This window comes from Onychostruthus taczanowskii, unplaced genomic scaffold, assembly GCF_017590055.1.
Source record: "Onychostruthus taczanowskii isolate IOZ18803 unplaced genomic scaffold, ASM1759005v1 scaffold18, whole genome shotgun sequence".
In the NCBI taxonomy this organism is placed as follows: domain Eukaryota; kingdom Metazoa; phylum Chordata; class Aves; order Passeriformes; family Passeridae; genus Onychostruthus; species Onychostruthus taczanowskii.
In genome coordinates, this window is record NW_024499017.1 from 14,218,952 (window position 1) to 14,233,222 (window position 14,271).

Below are 14,271 nucleotides of genomic sequence, written 5' to 3' on the forward strand. Positions count from 1 at the left end.
TTTGAGATCACTCTTCCTTCAGGAACCCCTTTTCTTTCTGAGTCCTCTCAGAGATGTCTGCTAACATGCAAATATTCCGCATTAATTAACACAATGCTGTTTCTTTTTGACCCAGCCACATTTGACTGAGAAGGCTGACAGAGCCAGAGACATAGGCATATATATACCTCATAAATCTCAGGATATTTTGATTTCTCAAGGCCACATCCTCCATTGTCATCTTTTGTAAACATATCCTTTTGACCACACCTAGGTTTTCCCTGATGCAATAGCAAACTAGCATTAAACCACAAATGTGCTGGTATCATTTTTCAGGTATTATACTCACAGGTGCTTTGCGTCATAGTGTGGGCGTAGGTTAGAGCACCCTGCCAGCCATACAAACTAGCCTAAGTTGGGGTTTGGAGGTACTCTGTGCCAAAGGAAACCCCTGCAGCATTGAGACCAAGGAAGAAGTCAAGACACAGATCTGAAGCTGCTCTTTGGAGATGCTCAGACAAGATCTGCAGAGTTTTAGCAGAGCTGCCCCAGTGCCCTTTTAACTCATTGTGGGAAAATAAGGGAAGATTGGCAAGGAGGATTGTAAATACACTCAAGTGTCTTGCAGGTGAAGTGTAGAAAAACATATACTAATAGTTTAGTCTTGTGTGTTTGGTAAGTGGAGCATCTCTTTTTATATAACATAGGCCTGTGCTAGACTTAGAACCACCCTACAGAATATGCTTGGCATTCCTGCTTTACTGTGGTAAAGATCAAATCTCAATGGTAAACTATGCCTGCAATAATCCCTGATATACTTGTGAAAACAGCAGGTTTGGTGATCCTTGAGCATGGACTAGACTCCACAGTGCTGGCATCTCTGTTAGTGTGCCTCTGCCTGGGTCCTGCTTGGAAGATTCCCTGGTTGGTGAGGTAATGGAAGTAAATTTACTCTGCATGTCATATGTGTTTTGGCGGTCGTTACTGCATCCTGCCTGTGCCGCTCACACGCCGATCCACAGCCATCCTCCCTGCCTTAGCTGGGGAGCAGCAGTGGTACGCCCTGGCACAGGCTTGCATTCTGCATCTGCCCTTTGCTGTGCTGTCTGGGCTGGCCATGTTTAGGATTAGGGTGATTTACCTCAGATATGGGGACCTAGGCAAGGAGGCAACCTCGTGCCTAGGGCTCTGTTTGGGAAATGAAGGAACTTCTCATCTTGAAGTGTACTAGTCCTCAGCTTCCAAAGGGACTGGCAGTAGGTTCAACCCCGACAGGGAAACTGGCACTGCAGGCAAGCTGGGACAAATTGCACCTGCCAGCAGTGAGATCATTAGTTCCCCCAGGTGTTTTAGGAACCTCAATGTAGCCTGGCTCCTGGCACTGGCCTCACCCACTCAGTAGCCCTGACTGCCTTCAGCTGGTCTATAGACCAAAGGAGAGGTCCCTGAGGGTCTTCCTGCCTTGGGGCCACGGCCTTTGGCTGCAAGAGCCTGTCTACACTAGCCTGCTCTCTACCATCATGTAGCCATGCTGTACACCTGCAGTGGAAGATGTGGTTTTCACTGATTTGGACCCAGGATAGTTGCAAGGAGCAGTCCGGGGGATGATTGTGGAGGTCCTGGTGAGCCAGAGCTCAGCCTTTCCGGGGGCTCAGGTAAGGCCTGAGCAGTATGTGGCAGTGGAACCCCAAGAGGAAGTGTCTGTGAAAAACTTTGTATGTGAGGCCTAGCATATAACCTTGTTCTCCCAGGGCATGCTGCTTTGTCAAGGGCCAAAGGAGCTGACCTGCTCTGTGGTATTACCCACCAGAGGCACATACAGTTTTCCACAAGCATGAAAAGTGGTCAGGAAGAGACTGTGGATGTAAGAGGAGGTGGCAGCAGTGGGCTGGGAGACACTACTTACTCGAGTTGAATGGGAGGGATTTTGTAAACCAGAGTGTGAGAGTGTTGAGGAGCTCTGTAAGATGAGGAAGGCTTAGCATGGTCAAAGTCATGCCATTGGCAGGACAGCCACGCAAGACGCATCCTCAGCAGGGTTCCAATAGCTAGGAGGCACCTACCAAGCTAGCTAAGCTTAACAACCGGTCAGAACAATGTTGAAGTTTTGTGTTCTACACTAGCCTTCAGCCTCGGTTCCCAGCACTGGGAAGAGCCTTCTGAAGGGCAGAAGCACTGGAATCTTCCTCATGCTTTGACTGTCTGGCATGGGCTCTTGCAGTGCTGGGAGCCAAGATCAATACCAGCCCTTTACTTTGTCATATACTGTCTTTGTTTTCCTTATTTGTCTTGGGTCAGTGCTCCCTGAAGCTTTGCCAAAGCAAAGAGGTGTTGTCAATAAGTCCGAATGACTTATTTCCTGGATACCTGACAGAAATAGTTGGTGCTAGCACAGGGTCTTCTGCATTCCAGTGCGTTGCATGGGCTATGTATGCTTCAGGTCTGCTTGTTGCTGTTGTTTCTCTCAACTCTAAACTAGCTGTTGTGCTCCCACTTCAGTTCCTGTGCTGATTTCCAGTTTTAGACTGCCTACGTACAGTCAGAAGAAGGCAGAAGCTGACCAGTGAAATTAATTCAAAAGTTGAATATATATATTTTTTTCTTACTATTTTTCCCATTTCTGTAATGTGTTGGTAAAATATTATGTGACCTCCTTCTTTCTCTTGTGTTTTCTCATTTTCCTGTTCCCCCACTACTTGACATTAGAGTGCTGTATTAAAATGAAGGCAAGAAATGATACTGCAACTGTGCAAGGGTGAGAGAGGGAGACAGCCACTATCCTTGCTCTTGCCTGACACAGCTTTGGGTTATGTACCAATTCAGACAAGTCTATTTATCTCAAACTGCCTCTAAATAAAAATATAACTTTAAAACTTACTTCAAACACAAGAAAAAAGCCACAGGTGCATCAGCCTGTCCTTGGAGAGATGCTGCCATGTAGGACACCATATCAGTCATTTGTCTCATTTTTCCTCGTTCTGGAAGGCATATGGGGCAACATCTGCTCTAGCTCAGAAAGAACTTGCTCTGACTGGAATTTAACATAGGCATTGCACCTCTGCTCCTATGCATTCTGGAGCTTCCCTCACAGCTGCATTCTTTCCATCTTCTATGAATGATGACTTCTAAAGAAATCTAAAGAAACCAGGGTGACTGTATACAGCATCCCTACCAAAAAAAAGGCTTTTCTAAAAGCAGAATTCCCTTCTGTTGCCTTCATCCCATTGAAAGTAATGAGCAATTGACACAGAGATTTTTTTTTTTTTTTTTTTTTTTTTTTTTTTAGATTACTGTCAAATTTATTTACTGCAAGGAGCAGGGTTTTTCTTGTGCATTTCAAAATACAATACAGCAGTACTCAAATCCACTGATCATCACAGGAGACCATGCATGGCCCTTGTGTGAACAGCAACATTGCAGAGCCATAAATTTTAATTTTCCTCTACAGCTTCAGAAGCGTAAGCTAGAAAACAACTGAAATCTCTCTGCTTTGAAAGGGAAACATTCACCAATGCATAATCACAGCATTGACTCTTACAGCAGCTCCCCAGCATCATATGACCTTTGAGATGCAATACAATACAGCAGTACTCAAATCCACTGATCATCACAGGAGACCATGCATGGCCCTTGTGTGAACAGCAACATTGCAGAGCCATAAATTTTAATTTTCCTCTACAGCTTCAGAAGCGTAAGCTAGAAAACAACTGAAATCTCTCTGCTTTGAAAGGGAAACATTCACCAATGCATAATCACAGCATTGACTCTTACAGCAGCTCCCCAGCATCATACCTTTGAGATGAAGAAAATGTGACCTATCCCATCACACATCTGAAAGTGATAGAGATTTTGGCAGCATGATTACCATGAGCTGCTTTAGATATCAGCCTGGTATGAGTTGTGTTCTTCAGGGCGTAAAAGAGCAGATATAAAAAACTTCTATAGGTTGAAGACTGCAAATAGGGAGAAATTACTCCTGTGTCTAGATTTTAAAAATTGTGATTATACCAAATACAGTTTTTATGGTAAGTTTACGGCAGAGGAAAGTAGTTCCCACAATATGCAGCTAAATGTACCCATATTTCCAGTAAATCCTGTTGCTGCCAAAAGTATCTTAAGTTCAAAACAAGACTGGAAAAGTGAGATACTTTTTTTATATCTAGGTGGTATAAAATACCAAGACAAGCTTGATCTGAACTGATTTTAGACAGCTTCTGTGTCTACTCACAGACATCACTCTCCACTCTTGTCACAGCCAACAGAAAGAAACAGGATCTTCCAGGGCATCACTCACTAGCTTATTTTTAACATCTGCATTCAGAAAGGTGAATCGTGTACTCCAGATCCCTGGCTTCAGGGAGGAAATATTTTCCTTGCTGTCTTCCGTAGGCATCTCCTCTAGATGATGGCAGAAGACAGGGCGTGGGGTTAGTCAAACCTTACAGCTGATCAGGTTTCACTGCCATAGGTATGCCTGGTTCTCTTATCAGCTGTCAAAAACGTGCTCTCAGGTAGGGAGGCATCTCCAGTGTAAGCACTGTGGAGTTAAACTCTAGTCTACACCATTTGCATTACTCCTCAGCCTACTTCTGTTGCTTCTGCACTGAGTCAGGTGTGATCTGTTTATGCATGCTTGGGAGCACAGTACATATTGCTTACTTCTTCAGGGTGTAAGAAATACAAAGTGTGATTGCATGGGCAGTTCACAGAGATCACTAGTCTCTGAGTCCCCAGAGAGGGGGTAGAAAATAGAAATGTGTCATTCCCTGGACATACTGCAACAGACCTTTGTCTTGCCTTTGCTGAGGACCCCAGAGCTGGATGCAGTACTCCAGGTGGGGTCTTGACAGAACAGAGCAGAGGGGAAGAATCTTCTCCTTCATCCTGCAGCCCATGCTGTTGGTGACACACAGCCCAGAACATGACTGGTTTCTGGGCTGTTAGCACACATGGCTGGCTCATGTGAAGCTTCTTGTCCACCAGCATCCCAAGTCCTTCTTAGAGCTGATGTCAGTCCATTTTCCACATGGCCTATGTTTGTGCTTGGGATTACTCTGACCCCAGACGCTTCTGCTTTGCATCATAAAGCTTTTGAGTCAAGCACATGTGGAGCATGCTGTTTATTTTCAGGGGCCAGAGGTTTCCTCCTTCAAGTGTCCCAATGTGCAGTTCTCAGGAAATACAGTGTGCCAGACCAGTCTGTCCTCCCAAATCTCAAATCCAAGGAAGAGCATATTCTCCTCCTCTGTGCAACTGCTCATACTACAGAGGATGCCTTGTGGAAAGTTCAGATAAATAACTGGGACATGGCGTATATACCAGTACAAAAAATCTGCTTAACCCTTTAACAAGGTGACTGCACAGTAGTATTCAGTGCTGTCATAAAGCCTACATATTGATGCCAAGGGATCAGCATATCTTGGGCAAACTACATACAGTTGGAAGAGAAGTTTTGATCCATCTCTGTTCGTGTGACTGTTAGCCAGGGAGAAATAATCCTTCAGGAAGCGTCACTCAAGTTGTGTGGCCTTCACAAAGGTTTTCTAACACCTGATGATGTACAGGTGAATCCTGTGTGTCAGTGCAGGGCATGGGAACACATAGCAGAAGTCCAGATTGCACCAAACATTGTGTGGTCCTCCACAGGGCCCTATCTGGACCACTGCCAGCTTCTCACCTTGTTTCCCAGCCTAGGGTTACCAGGGCTTGACCATTTGTGTTTGCAATGCAACAAGTGAAAGGGAACGTGACCTGCCCCATTCAGATTGTCCCTCCTGCTGGAAGCACCAGCCTTGCCCAGATTTTTTCTTTTGCTGTCTCCTGTACTCCACTTGCCCTGACAGCAGCAGTGAGGTCCTTGAGAACACAAAGAAGACACCATTAATAGGTCTATATCTCTCCAGACTGTGTGACAGAATCTATGAGATCTGGAATAGGAATGACCCAAAGCAACTGTCTCTATGTGTATTCCTCTTGAGCCCAGGGCTGCCCTGTTTCACTACCTTACCTGGCACAGTCCCACTGCAGCTCCAGCACCCTTGTGAATCATTAACAGTCCAAGCCCAGCTGCTCCTTTCACAGCTTGTCCTTTCACACAGTTTTCCTTCCCAGCCCCCAAATATTTAATTCAAGCAAGGTACAGACAGAGAAGAGTAAAAAAGGTTTTATGTGAATCTGCATCTACTGACAACATGACAACCAGCTAGAGCAATAGTAGGAAAGTGTGCCCTATCTCTGCACCCGTGGTGGGCAAGCTGGTCCTCTTTGCAAACTTTGTTTGTCCTTTGCTCTGACATTCTACAGACATCCCTCTTCCTGCTCTTACAGGCAGCAGTCTTTTTTGGAGCTTGTAATAGGAGTTAAAAGTATCTCTGAGTCTCCTTCATGAACTTTCTGGCCCTGCTCCTTTACTAGTGGCACCTGGTCATTCACACCCCTGCAAGAAACTGCCATTTCCGTACCTTTTGCTTAGTGCAGGGTGGAGTTTTCTTGTTCAAGGCTGGTCAAAGTAGGCGGGCAGTGTAAAGCAGTCAGTCTTAGAGCTGGGATGTACACGAAGAGGACAGGAAGGGGCAGGCACAGGTGTAGGTAGGAGCTAAGTACACGTGTATATGAGACCCCAGCATGAAGACAGAGTGCCTGTACATGAATGCACAGTTGTTCATGTGACTGCCTGGAGGCGTGTGTACCACAGCAGTGAAGGTGTGTGAAGGCAACTTTGCTTGAATCAGGTCTGGTGGTGCTTCACAAGGACTTGTTAAGGTGAGATTTTTAACCATTTCTTGGTATCTAGCGTAGATGCTCTTGATGCCAGCAAATTGTGACAATTTTCTGCAGACAGAAGCTGTGGGTCTGGCTTAGAGGGCAGTTCCTGCTTCTCCAGACAGTCTTCTCAGTGCCCTTGCTCAACTTCTCCCACTAGTGACAGTCATGCCAGCTGCTCATCCCTGAATGGGCAGATGGCTTCTAATTCTGCAGGAATGGACCAGGCCAAATTGAAGCAGTATTTGAAAAAACTGTGAGCAACCATCAGTGCCCTCAAAGACCAGTGACATGACCAGAGCTTCTCTGGTGCCAGATCCTCTTTGCTACACTGCTGCGGTTACAGCAGTGGGGAACCTGTACATGTCTGGAGAACTCCCTCAGACTGGCAGAGCACTCAACATTACTATGCACAGCACAAGGTGTTTTTGGGCTGTAACTGTCTCACACCTGCCAGAGACATGCACATGTTCAATAATCCTGTAATTTGGGGATATGGCATCCAATGCTGAGTGCTTTTCATGGGTACATTTCCTTGGGCTGCTTGCTGCTTTCTGTAACACTTGCTCTTTGCCAGGATCAAGCTTTTCAAAGGTCTCTGTGTGTTTCTAGAAAAGCCTAAGACTCTGCCTTTTTTTTTTTTTTTTAATAAGCTGCTCAGGTTGTATTTTCATACCTTTGCTGTGGGAGACACTAACATGTTGACGCTGGATTGTTGTATTTTTTGGTAGTTTCTATATTGCATCCTTTGTGCCCTGAGATTCTTCCAGTTCTTTCTGCTCTCAGCGAAATCTTGGCTCTTCTCTGTTAGCACACACACTGCTAACAGTGTGCTTTTCTTGTTGTGCAGCAGAGATTGTCTCAATTATTCTGGGCTGTTCTTGTCAGCTCTGTGAGTGCTTCATATTTTCACTTTTGCAGTATGAAATTAATTCCATCACTGGTGACTGTGTATGTTTGCTGTAGAGAAAATGTGGTTAAGCTTAAAATTTTAGTTTAGAAACATCCCAGCTCCCATGACTGAGAAATACAGTGGTGAAAAATAAGGTTATATAATTAGTATTTCTGTCATATTAGAGAATGTATGATAAGACAGTATAGTATGATGCTGCTCTTTCATTCCTCTTCATCAGGCACACAATTCATTTCAGTCCTTCTACTCTCTCTGGAACAGACTTGTGATGACAACAATTATCACTACTTATATGAGTGAAGAAGCTGTTGAAACTGTGGTCTCACATGAGGTCATTTCTATCAAAAGCAGTCACTCTGTAAGATATCTAAAACATCCAGCTATCCCACGCTGGGATAAAAGTATTGTTTCCTGAGAAAAACCTGATTTCATTCTCATACTCAGGCAATTTACATATAGGTTTCCAAAGAAACAACTATTTTCTGTGGTTTTAAAGCTGCCTGGGTATCTACCTTCATGCCATTGTTCATGTCTGCTCAACAGAATTTTTCTCAATTAATAGCTTCTGGCTATATTCCAAGACCTCTGTCAGGAGTTAGAATAACAATATTAATGGTGCCAGATGGAAGTGATATCATCAAAGTTCATTTGGAAGCCAGGAGTTTGGTAAACACTGCTTGTATTCATTTGGAAGGAAGAAGCTGATATATCACTTATTTTTACAATAGTCTTTGTTTGCAGCTCTTCCTAGGGCTGGTCCAAATAGCAACCTGATTCAGTTCCTTTTCAGACCTGAACACTACAGGCCATTTGTGTAACCAAAAAAAATCAGCGGGCTTCTTGTCCAGGAGACAAGAATGATGTGGTCCCTCTCTAATTGCACAGCCCCATCCTTGCCAGACATTACTAAAGCAAAATTCATATTGTGGTAGCACCTGTTCGCATCAACCAGACTTACCCATCAGGCTGGGTATTTTTCTTACTCACAGAAATTATAACTGCTGCCTTATAAGCCCTAAGCTCAACACAAATGCACAGCAAGTTACTAAGAAAAGAAAAGCCAATTTATGCATGTATATTGGAGGCACAGATTAGGTACTGTTCTTCACTGGTTAGCAGCAGTGACTGTATGTGAACATCTAAAACATGAGTGCTAGAGGAACTGAAATCATGGGAAGAGGCACCCCCATGCAAATTAGTCTGAAAACTTTGCTGCAGAGGAAAATTGAGGCAGGGCATAAGGAGGAGGTTAGAGAAACTTTGGGAACATTCAAAATTACTGTGGATCCAGATGGCATGGCAAGCATGTAGTAGGGAGGCAATGTCTGCATTGCATCTGTGTTGAGTCATCTTATACCTCTGCTGCTTGAGTAGGGGGGCTACTGCTCGGTGTGGGAATAGCTGCTAGAGTCTCATGCAATTATGGACTGCACAAAAGCAGTGTACAAAGCTGTAAGGGCCTGGGCTCGGATGCTGCTCTGTCGGGGATTAACATCTTGCCCTAAAAGCCCTGCTCTCTCTGTCCTGTCTTGCTGTGCATCCCCCCTGGAAGGACTGACCATGACTAGGAACCAGAAAAGTTTTTTCAGTTTTAATTCACCTTGGAAAAACAAGGCACCTGCACTAGCAAGAGAGGTCTGTCTCCACTGTGGCACAGCTAAAGTGACAACCTGGCAGACGGCGATGGGGAGCACTCCATGCTGCCTGGGCTTCAGTGCTGCACGAGGAGCCTGTCCCCAGGGTGGCCCATGCTGCAGGTACCCAGCCTGTGTTTGAGGCACAGTCAGGCACTGCTGGGGGACAGAACGAGAGCGCGCAAGACAGGAGTAATTGGCAAAGTGTCCTTTAATGTATTTAAAAAAAAAAAAAAAAAAAAGAATTCTTTCTGCCTCAGATCCCATCTTCAGTGGTGTATTTCCTGGAGATTACTGTGCCAGCTAGTATTCAGGCTATGAATTCTTTCTATGGTATTTTCATGCCATGTCCCCAATGGCATGAAAATTTTTAGACATTTTCCAATAATTCAGTCATCCTCTACAGGCAGAAGAGAGGTTTAGTGTATGAAACAAGGACCCAGCTTTGGGCAGACCTTTGAGTTCAACTAGCACATTCTATTGTACATCTTCTCATAAACAACTAATAGGATGAGTGGGCTTGGAGGGAGGGATAGCAAATGACAGTCTTTTTAAAGGAGTTAGGCTAAGAACGGGGTTAGTAGGGCAGGTAAGCAGTTAAGCCTGCCTACACAAAGATGGGTCTTTCTAGGAAAATTGCCTACAAAGCTCTGTCTGGATGAGATACTGTTCTTGGATTTATTACAGTGCCAAGCTTCTTCCTTTGCTATGTGAAGTTTTCCCTGTGGTGACAATAAATGTTTCCTGTAATTTCAAAAGGAGTATAATCGAAACAAAAGGGAACCTACACTGTATGTTTACAGCATTTTGGCATAAAAATAATTGTAAATATTCGCCAGAGTAAGGTGTTTAAAAGTAAAATGTATAACTGTTGTATTCTGAACACCTCAGCAAAAAGGAAGGGTTTGCATTTTTCCTTCATAAAAATTGCCAGGATCATTTGCAGGGATTATGCACTTGAAGTACACACTTGTCTGTACTGACTTCAGTGCACTCAACTAGTTCTTAAACTTTGATAAAAGTGCAGACAAGTTTTTCAGTATCTTCCAAGACTATATTAGAATGGCTTACTGACACATAGTGGTTTTGCTGCAGAAAACCTTCAGCCCTACAGTACTTATGTCCTTTGCAAAGACACATCGTGCGGTGGTTGTCACAGTGTCACTAGTAGTGTGGCAGCTTTCCAAAATCTTGTGCCTGCAGAGGGATGCACAGGAGCCTGATGCACCACATCTTGCCTTTTTCATCACCTTGTGATGCTGAACTTCCTCTGTTTCTGCAGGTCCCTTGCAATCATGGTGAAGTCTAGAAGAGTGCAGGTGCTCCTGATTCTGGTAGTTCTGTCCTTCCTTCTTATCCACTTCCTACCCTGCAGCAACAATGCCCATATGGAAGAAAAACCTTCTCCTGTCCACATCCTCATTCTCTCCTCCTGGCGGTCAGGATCCTCCTTCACTGGACAAATCTTCAGCCAGCACCCCAGCGTCTTCTACCTGATGGAGCCTGCATGGCACGTTTGGGTTAAGATGTACCAGAACAGTGCCAAAGTCTTACACATGGCAGTGCGGGACTTAGTCAGGTCGGTCTTTCTGTGTGACATGTCTGTGTTTGATGCTTACATGTCTAGCCAGAAGAAAAAGTCTGATTTATTTCAGTGGGAGACAAGCCGAGCCTTGTGCTCCCCACCTGCCTGTGACTCATTCAGTCGCAGTGACATAATCACTGCGGGCAACTGCAAAACGATCTGTGGCAAGTACCCATTCAGCAAGGTGGAGGAAGCTTGTAAAACCTATAGCCATGTTGCCATCAAGGAAGTTAGGTTCTTTGACCTGAAAGTTCTCTATCCCCTTCTCACTGATCCATCCCTGAACCTCAAAATCATTCACTTGGTACGTGATCCTCGGGCTGTGTTCAGGTCCCGAGAGAATACAATGGCAGACCTGAAACGAGACAGTAACATTGTTGTGGGGTCTCAGAAGACAAAGGGAGAAATGGGGCCCTACAACACAATGCAGGTAATCTGCAAAAGCCATGTTGAGATATACAAGGCAGGAAGTCAGGCCGCTCCAAGCTTCCTGAAAGACCGGTATCTGCTGGTTCGCTATGAAGACATTGTCAGAGACCCACTAGCAAGGGCTGCTCAGATGTACAGGTTTGCAGAACGCCATTTCACACCAGAGCTTCAGAAATGGGTCCATAACATCACCCATGGAAAGGGTCATGGAGCACAAGCCTTTGATATTGGGTCGAGAGATGCACTGAGAGTATCCCAGGCCTGGAGAAAGACACTTCCCTTCCAGAAAATAGAAAAAGTGCAAAATGTGTGCAAAGATGCAATGGATTTGCTGGGCTACCGGCTTGTTCAGTCTGAAGAAGAGCAGAAAAATATGTCTCTGGATCTTTTGTTTACCCAGAACTCCTCTGAGTACCAGATTTTGAAGGCAGAAAAGCTGGTCTCTGCACCTACTCTCTGAAGGTTGCAGTGCTGAACTGTTCACTAGAGCCAAAGAGGACAGAGGCGCAGGCATAGAAGTGTAAGAGCGTGCATGGATGCAAGAACAAGTGGTACAAGAACCCTGACTACATTCAGGAGAGCTCTCAGCAGCACAGGGTCACTCTCCATGAACACTGGAGATACAGCCACAATAGAAGCTAAAGTAACACAAGTTTGTTTTCCAAATTAATTATGTTTAGGTTGGAGCATACAGAATTCCAGAGGAGTAGGACCAGATGGCAGAAGCTCAAACCCCTCACAGACCACAGCTGAAGAGTAGGGAAGCCACATGGAGCAATTGCACTGCCAAGAAAGTGGAAATACAAAAGGAAGATGAATAAAGAAAACATTGCTTGACGTGCTGCCATGTAGGATATGTAGTGCCAGAAAAGACGCAAGGATGACCGGACATTTGGTTTCTGGAAAGATGTTGGACTTTGGTTTGATTTTGTGTTGGGTTTTTTTTGTTTTGTGAGATTTAGTTTTTTGTTTTGTTTTGGAGTTTTGGGTTGGTTTGTTTGTTTGTTTTTTAATGGTTGCATTTTCAAGTCCAGTTTTCCTTTTGCTCCATTCATGTGTCTGAGTATCCAGCCTTATGGCAAAGGTGGGGAAATGTTTGTGTTCACTTACTGTATAATGGGAAAATGGAATAAACCAGCTATTGCTGAAAATGAAACTCCTGGGTTTTCATGTGGGAAACCATTTCTGTGATTATGTGAATCCATTTATTTTTTTGCTGAAATAATTCTGTTTTCTAGCTTTCAAACCCAAGAACAGTTGTTTTCCTGGGAATTCCCACAGTCCACATGGGTGGCAGAAGAATTCTTGCTAAGGTTGACATCCTAAAGACAAGGTAAAGACATAGATTTCATTGGCATAAATACCAAAACTGAGAAGACGGGTTAATGGGAGAGGATTGAAGAAACCAAGAGAAGATCAGGAAGTTCTCCTATTGAAATATTTGGTGAGAGTATTTCTTGTCTTGGAGCACAAAACAATAAATTTAATGGACTATGCCATTCTCCAGTGTCTCCACTGGAGATGCCATTCTCCCACCTCCAATGGGAATATATAGCTCAAACCTGAACAACAGAATTGTTTTCACCTGGTTTTAAGTCTTCCAGAAGACAAGGTGAAAAACTTGCTACCAGATTTGGGGATGAGTGAAATGCCTACAGATACCTATTTCTGAATATCCTTTTTCATGGGTAAACTGCAGAGTCCCTTTAACACAGAACACTCACTACCTTAGGAATATGGGTGTCTGTATTCCTAGAGCTAAACCCCTAATCCCTGCAAAGGGGATATTGTATCATGGAAATAGTCTTATTACTAGGGATTGTGTTGAAGGACAAAATCCATGCTGAGCAGGCAGCACTGGCTTCATAGTAGTAAGTTCTCTGAAAGCAAGGTATCCTCCTTTACACTGTGTTTATGCAAATTTAGGGTAGGCAAGCTGACATAGAGAAGTGGGAGTTGCACTGTGCCACAGGAGCACAGAGACACTGTTTTTCTTTATAGTCCCTTTAAAATACACCTTAACATATTCAGTTAAAAGCCCACTGTTACTGAAGTAAGTTATAGTAAAGAGCTTCCTCCTGTAAGTGCCAAGAAGCTGAATTCTGAGCAAAGATAAATTCGTTTCGGTACATTGCTACTTATCTCTACATTAGCCAATGTCAGCTTCAGTGACTTAAGTTTTATTATGAATAGTAATTGTTTTCAGTGGATGCAATCAATTCTGTGTATCATGTGTTTACCTGAATAAAAACCTCCACAGTGTTTCCAGTCAGTAAAAAAATGACATAAAAGTAATATATGATGCATTTCCCTAAGGTACTGTTTTGAAAATTACTTACACTTCTGCTTCCTAAGCTTAATCAGAGAAAATGCAGAATTGTTGATTTCAGTATGTCTTTATTATAGTCCTTTAGGTATGTTTCCTCAGTACAACAGTTTGTAAGATTTTTTTTCTTGAAACAGCAAAGTCTGCTGCCAGTCTAGTTATGTGAAAATGTAAAGTTGTCTTGATTCAAGTAAAGATAACTTAAAATACTTTCTGGAGGAGGAAAAAGAAAACTCAACAAAAATCTCCCAAAATCTCAAGATGCTGATGATGATGATGTGTAAAACTATGACTACATCCTTTGGCATATGCAATAAAGATCACAGAAGTCTGTTTAGAAACAAACATTGAGTTTACATTGTACAAGTTTAAAAGTGTAATCTCTGTTTTTATACCAATGAAATGTAAGATGGAGAAGTCTCCAGTCAAAAGTGGTATTCCTGTCTGTTGCTCTTCAAACTGGTGCATACAATCAGTTTTCCATTGGTAACTCTAGTTATGAAAGCATAGAAATTAATTTGTTTTGATGAATGCTGGCTAACTCTAAGAGGAAGCAAATCGGAAATACCAAAATTCCAGATAATAGTTTGCAGACCCAGAATTTCTGGCTGTAGCATTCTCTTAAACTCTAAGTTCTTGTATG

General features: G+C 43.6%; 1 protein-coding gene across 1 annotated transcript; it reads left to right on the forward strand.

The window, feature by feature from the left end:
• Positions 1-10,676: 10,676 nt before the first annotated feature.
• On the forward strand, positions 10,677-11,762 carry CHST4 (carbohydrate sulfotransferase 4). Its single transcript, XM_041400900.1, has one exon. The coding sequence runs from the start codon at positions 10,677-10,679 to the stop codon at positions 11,760-11,762; it is 1,086 nt and encodes a 361-aa protein (XP_041256834.1).
• Positions 11,763-14,271: the final 2,509 nt, after the last annotated feature.

Excerpts from the sequence above, each read along its gene's own strand:
- CHST4 (XM_041400900.1), top strand. The coding sequence starts at position 10,677 with ATGGAAGAAAAACCTTCTCCTGTCCACATCCTCATTCTCTCCTCCTGG.